This window comes from Asparagus officinalis, chromosome 8, assembly GCF_001876935.1.
Source record: "Asparagus officinalis chromosome 8, Aspof.V1, whole genome shotgun sequence".
Classification (NCBI taxonomy): Eukaryota; Viridiplantae; Streptophyta; class Magnoliopsida; order Asparagales; family Asparagaceae; genus Asparagus; species Asparagus officinalis.
Window position 1 is genome coordinate 110,580,436 of NC_033801.1, and position 7,266 is coordinate 110,587,701.

General features: G+C 47.7%; 1 protein-coding gene across 1 annotated transcript in view; it reads right to left on the minus strand.

Moving 5' to 3' along the window:
- LOC109821713 overlaps positions 5,985–7,266 on the minus strand; it is a 6,848-nt gene continuing 5,566 nt past the window's right edge. The window contains exon 3 of the mRNA XM_020387876.1: positions 5,985–6,034. Within this exon, the coding sequence (XP_020243465.1) occupies positions 5,985–6,034 (50 nt within the window). The remainder of the gene's footprint in view (positions 6,035–7,266) is intronic.

Sequence of the window (7,266 nt, forward strand, 5' to 3'; positions counted from 1 at the left end):
GCTCTCAAAAGTCCAACCCCTGAAAATGAACAATGCCTAGCCTATTTATAGGCTCTCTTTACTGTGCCCGCGCACGGAATAGTGTCGGCCACCTATAGGTGGCCGGCACTGGGCCGAGCCACCCATAGGTGGCTCGGCTCTTGGCCGAGCCCCCTTAGGCGGTTGTTTTCCGTCGTTTTTCCATTGTGTCCGTCTCTCGGTTCTGTCCGTGATTCGGTTGAATTAGACTCTGATTTGTTGATCTGATTTGGCAGTAAATTCGGATCCTGATTAGGCAGTAAATCCACTTCTGAGTTCGAGTCCGAAACTGATCTTGATTCGATCGTGATTCGTCCGAGTCTGCCCTTGGTTGGATGACTCGTTGACTCTTCAACACTTGGCTTGATACCAAGCGCGAATGGATGTATTCCGTGGCTTGCGTGCGATTCGTCGATCTCATCGCCTCGTTGGTTCGTCGGTTTGTGCCGAGCTGTACTAAGGGACCTATAAGCAATTTTATACGCCTATAGATACCCCCTCCAAGGTATTTCAGCCTCGTTCTTTTATAGAAGAGTCTGGAATACTTTGGATATGATTGTCCCCACCTTCAGTCGGTGTAACGGGACCTTGGAATGATCTCCGTTCTTGATTCCTTCAATCTTCCAGGCTATTCGGTGCTTTGTCGAATGTCTGTAAGAGTTCCGGTGCTGCATTTATTGTCTGACCGTTGTCGGAAATTTGAACTTGAAGTCAATTCCTGATTTTCGATCTTTAGCTCGTAGAACTGACCATCGATTGTTGGCGTCGAGTCTTTATCTGCAACGTGTTGTCCGGCGTCGTGTTGTTGAGTTATCCTTAAGAATATTTATAAAAACATTCTCCAGGAACTTCTCAACAAAAATTAGGGAACAGTTTATACTCATATACCTTATTGGGGTAATTTCTGTGCCCAAGTGAACTGAACCGGTCTATGGGCTGAACCAGCTTGATAATGAGCTAAAAAAGGCAGTAATTCGGCTCAAAAAATCTTCTGATTTTTCCGAACATGTGGGAGAGGCAAGAATAATTCAAGGACTGAATCCTCTAACGATTTGAAGTTGTTTCGATGCTCGATTCGGCTTCAATTTGGATTCTGGTTCAAACCCGGTCTGGTCCGGTTCAAGGCCGGTTTGGTTCAAGGCCGGTTCACCCTACAAAAGGGGTCTTTTTTCTTTTCTTTTCCCTCACCTAGGGCCGGCCACCTCTCTCTCCTCTTTTTTGAATTTCTCTTCCCTCGAGCATCCGTTCTCCCTCAAAACTTGATATCCGTCTTAGATCTAGCATTCCTTTGGATCTTTGACTGAGAAATCCCTCGAAACTTCCATTTTTAGAATTTCTCTCAGGCCCCTCGAGCGCGTGGTTCGAGCACTTTTCAAGATCTAATTTTTATTGGATCTTCGAGCTTTCCCTCAGGTATATCTTCCATAAATTTAGCATTTTTTATGCTTAATTTAATTTATGAACTTGTGGGATTGCATGCGAGGGTTAGGATTATGATTTGGCGTCTCGAGCTTATCTTTCAGGGGGTAGAATTGCAACAAAAGGAGGATTTTTTCTAGATCTGACCTCTTGATTTATTTTGTAGGTCATTATGTCGCGAGTCTCGAGAGGTCGTTCCCCTGCTGCATCGGCTGACGGCGTGCTTCCTTCATATGCTGGTGAGCTATTTTTTGCATATTCAAAATTTTACAAATTAGCCCTCTTTTTTCTGAAAATTTGCAAATTGGTCCTTTTAACCCCACGTTGTTTTCCTTGGTGAGGCAATCAGGAAGAGCCTTGATTCTCCTTGGTGAGGATCGACGCTTTAAAGATAGGTTTTGCTTGGTCAAAACCATATCTCAAAATAAAGGGGGCGTTTTGACGCTGCATTGTGTTTTATAAGGCAGGGATATATTGTCGATATGCCCTATCTTATAAATGCACAATGTGGCCAAATCGTCTCACCCTTTATAAGGTAATGACTCTATCTTACCGATTTGTAAGATGAGTTCAATTTCCTTTTATAACTGAGACTAACAAACATTTAATTGCTTGTTTTCAGTGGAATATCCTTCCGGAGCCTTTTCATTGCATGCGGTGAATGGACGTCGTGACGAATATTATTCGACGTCTGATGATTTTTCGCCGATTCCAACTGCTTCCCAGTTTGTTCCGGGCACGTCGACAGAGGTTGCCCAGGTGGTGAAGGAAGGTAGACATCAAGCCCTTCGCCAGCTGATTACAGACACGCCTCTTGTGAAGGATGCCAGTTCTATTCAGTCTTTCAGGAAGACTGACTTCTTGTTTGGCGATTCTGTCAGAGACCCTGATGCAGCGTTTATTAAAGCCGAGCAGTGGCTTCATAAGCCTCGACACCGTTCTTTGACTGAGCTCAGGCGTCAGGCTGTGAAACGGGAGATGTCGTGGTGTTTGACAGAGGAGCATGAGAGCGTTCACTGCGGCTACATTACTCATCAGGCAGTTCCTGGTTCGAGCAGGGATCACATTGTTGGACTGCGTCCTGGAGTACTGGGGCTAGATGCACCGCCCCGTAACGAGTTCCTTGCCTCTGCTTCCACTTTGAGGAATCGCCTCGCTACCTTAGGATGGGAGATGCCTGCATCGCGTCACAGATTCTATGGTTGGGTCCATTCTTTGGACAAGTTTTGGTGGGATCGCATGATGAAGTACGTCCTGAGTCGAAGGAGCGAGGAGTTGCATGCTTGCGGTCTTTATGCAGCCATTCGTGCCACTATGCATGGTTTACCCGTTAGTGCGAAGCATTTCTTTGCCTTATGCGAGCTTTATAATCCGGACTCGAACACCTTTCTGACTAGGCACGGAGAGTTGGGTTTGGCTCTTCATGAGATGCATAAGATTTCTGGTTTGCCCATGGGTCAGATGTTATACCAGGAGTATTTTCCTTCCAACCATGAACTGAGTCAGCTGAAGGATCGCATGCCCGACCGCTACGAGACCTTATGGGACCTCACTTGTCACTATCACATTGCTTTGGCACAGTCTAAGCCCCTAGCGAAGAGGACCAAATCAAATGTGAGCCTGAAGCAGTTCGCATCATATTTGTTCAGGAATCTGGAGAGCCATTCTGGCAAAACTATTTGTGAACTGGCACCGCTGACTGCTTCAGAGGTTAATGAGCTGCTGAAGAAGACTGACGCCCACTCCTATACCATTAGCAGTCCTGAGAGTGGCTTTCCTGCAGGGACTAAATTCAGATCGTTCCTATGCCATGAGACCGCACCGATTCGTCCGATGACTCTTCTTGCCGGCTACCTCGCCATTTGGTTAAAGAAATGCGTGGTCTCGTACCAGTCCGGTGACGCTCTGCCACTGGAAGTGCTCTACCCTGCGGTTCAACTTGCCTACAGAAAGGAACTTTCACTTCTTCCGGTGATGGTGGCTAACATTCATCGAGGGCTTCGACAGATTTTTGGTGCTTTTACACGGAAGGAGAGTGAATCGCCGACTCAGATTCCTACTACTAAGGTGGAGCTTCCGTATGTTTATTTGATGGCTTGGTTCGTCCTTCATCGTTCTGACATGATGTCGGTACCGCATGCCATGGACCACTCTGTTCCCTTACTACAGCTGCTTGAGAATGGCGAGTGGGAAGGCCGAGGATTCTCTGATATCAGGAGGCAGTTACAGGTCCACAAGTGCTGGGCATCCTCCACTTGCTTTCCGCAGTTCTCCAGTCGGTATGGCGAGTGTTTGATTGATGAGGAGAAGCCGAGGGAGTATCGCACTTATTTAGATATCGGCTGCTTTAATTGGCTAGTGAACATCAGGCCGGGCTACTTGACTTTCCGGGTGGGGAATCAGTGTTTTATAGAGCCATATCTACCCTGCCGATTCGCTCGCCAGTTTGGTTATGACCAGCTTTATGTTGGGAACCCACGCCAGCAGCTTCGTGCTCATGGAGGTTTGGTGGACGGTCTTCGTGCATGGTTGTGGACTGTGACAGGCTGCACTGGTGCTAGGTTCAGTCTCCCGGGTGCTGAGCGACAGTTGAACCTCACTTTCTTGAGCTGCAGGTGGTTGTTAGCAGCTAATAAGACTGTCCCTGTGAAGCCTATTGAAGAGTTGGTGGCCGAAGAAGCCTCTCAGATTGATTCTCATGTGATCCGGGACGGTGCTCGGTCACAGAGGGCGCGGGGCAAGACCCGCCGACTTGATGCAGAAGGTCATAGGGCCTTTAGTTCAGCCGAAGAGGCTTCAGGCGGAGATCCTGAAGACTACGAGGCAGATTTCGAGCGAGGTTAGTCACCCATCTTTTCTTTCTGCATTTCCGAATTGCTATTCCTGACCACTATCTGATATTTCAGGTACAGCGACAAACAGTGAAGAGGAATCCCGTCCTTTTGCCCAGGCAAGACCTTCGACTACTGTCCGTGCTGATAGGCGGAAGAGACTAGCCCATAAGCCGCCTGCAGATTCGCGGGCATCTGAGATGGACTTGGCTGGTGATGATCCTGCTAGCGACAGAGGTAACATCTACTCTATAGATCATTCTCTTGATCGTTTAGATTTTTAGGCTCATGCTTCCCCATTCTATGCAGGAGAGCGCGAGGAAGGGGAGATGAGTTTCGATCCTGCTCCTCATGAGTTTGTATCTTCTGGTGAGCCTGACTTACCTTATCAGGTAGAAAAACTTGCAGAAGTCGCCGACTTTAGGGAGGCTACCAATGTAGGACCTGATTCAGTGAATCCCGATACATCTACGAGAGGTAACTTATTTCCATTGGTCATATTCTCTTCATTCTTCTTTCGTACTTACATTTCTTTGTGTCAGATTTTTCGATTGACGATTTCGACGAGGCAGGTTTGCCTGCAGACACTTCTGTGTTCCACTTCATGTATGACTCTCCTCAGATCGATGGCCCGCTGCCCGAGGATATGTTTCCTGAGCCCGTACTCCCTCAGGATCCCGAGAATGGTTCTTTTGAAAGTACGTGCCTCTTCTCGAGTTAATTATAGGACTAGCCAATTTTTTGACTAATGCAGCTATAATGTAATGCATCTGAACATTCTGTTCTGTGTTTAACAGGAGCTTTTGCCGAGGCTGATCCTGCTGAGCCGGCTGTGAGACCAACTCCACCAGTTGACACACCCACAGCCGTTACGTCTCCGCTACCCCCAGCGACTCAAGGGGAAGGAGGTATAAATTAAGCCGCTGAAAATGTCATTTATTTCCTTATTAAGGCTTTTTGACGGATTTCTCCTTTTTGTGTAGGGCCTTCCTCTCGGCTTCATGTCCTCGTGAAGGAGTTGTTATCGGACAATGACCCTGAGAAGATCGTCATCTGCATAGAAGTCCGCTCTTTCTTCTCCTTTATGAATGCTATGCTTGGCAAACTCTTCCACGACGGACTTTCCCTTCACCAGTTTGAACCTTACCTTGATTCCAAGATAAATTTAATAAGGGACATAGGATATCCGGATCTGGCGACGGCTATAGTTGATGACCTTGCTTGCCTAGAGCATGAGCTTCAGATGTTTCGCGAGCTCCGGAATGCAGGTGCCTCTTCATTCATTGCTGCTGAGTTGGATACTCGCTTACAGTCATGGCGCAGTACTCGGATGGTTGCTTCGGGAATCCGCGCCAGCAGCTTCGGGCTCATGGAGGTTTGGTGGACGGTCTTCGTGCATGGTTGTGGACTGTGACAGGCTGCACTGGTGCTAGGTTCAGTCTCCCGGGTGCTGAGCGACAGTTGAACCTCACTTTCTTGAGCTGCAGGTGGTTGTTAGCAGCTAATAAGACTGTCCCTGTGAAGCCTATTGAAGAGTTGGTGGCCGAAGAAGCCTCTCAGATTGATTCTCATGTGATCCGGGACGGTGCTCGGTCACAGAGGGCGCGGGGCAAGACCCGCCGACTTGATGCAGAAGGTCATAGGGCCTTTAGTTCTGCTGGAGAGGCTTCAGGCGGAGATCCTGAAGACTACGAGGCAGATTTCGAGCGAGGTTAGTCACCCATCTTTTCTTTCTGCATTTCCGAATTGCCAGTCCTGACCACTATCTGATATTTCAGGGACAGCGACAAACAGTGAAGAGGAATTCCGTCCTTTTGCCCGGGCAAGACCTTCGACTACTGTTCGTGCTGATAGGCGGAAGAGACTAGCCCATAAGCCGCCTGCAGATTCGCGGGCATCTGAGATGGACTTGGCTGGTGATGATCCTGCTAGCGACAGAGGTAACATCTACTCTATAGATCATTCTCTTGATCGTTTAGATTTTTAGGCTCATGCTTTCCCATTTTATGCAGGAGAGCGCGAGGAAGGGGAGATGAGTTTCGATCCTGCTCCTCATGAGTTTGTATCTTCTGGTGAGCCTGACTCACCTTACCAGGTAGAAAAACCTGCAGAAGCTGCTGACTTTAGGGAGGCTACCAATGTAGGACCTGATTCAGTGAATCCAGATACATCTACGAGAGGTAACTTATTTCCATTGGTCATATTCTCTTCATTCTTCTTTCGTACTTACATTTCTTTGTGTCAGATTTTTCGATTGACGATTTCGACGAGGCAGGTTTGCCTGCAGACACTTCTGTGTTCCACTTCATGTATGACTCTCCTCAGATCGATGGCCCGCTGCCCGAGGATATGTTTCCTGAGCCCGTACTCCCTCAGGATCCCGAGAATGGTTCTTTTGAAAGTACGTGCCTCTTCTCGAGTTAATTATAGGACTAGCCAATTTTTTGACTAATGCAGCTATAATGTAATGCATCTGAACATTCTGTTCTGTGTTTAACAGGAGCTTTTGCCGAGGCTGATCCTGCTGAGCCGGCTGTGAGACCAACTCCACCAGTTGACACACCCACAGCCGTTACGTCTCCGCTACCCCCAGCGACTCAAGGGGAAGGAGGTATAAATTAAGCCGCTGAAAATGTCATTTATTTCCTTATTAAGGCTTTTTGACGGATTTCTCCTTTTTGTGTAGGGCCTTCCTCTCGGCTTCATGTCCTCGTGAAGGAGTTGTTATCGGACAATGACCCTGAGAAGATCGTCATCTGCATAGAAGTCCGCTCTTTCTTCTCCTTTATGAATGCTATGCTTGGCAAACTCTTCCACGACGGACTTTCCCTTCACCAGTTTGAACCTTACCTTGATTCCAAGATAAATTTAATAAGGGACATAGGATATCCGGATCTGGCGACGGCTGTAGTTGATGACCTTGCTTGCTTAGAGCATGAGCTTCAGATGTTTCGCGAGCTCCAGAATGCAGGTGCCTCTTCATTCATTGCTGCTGAGT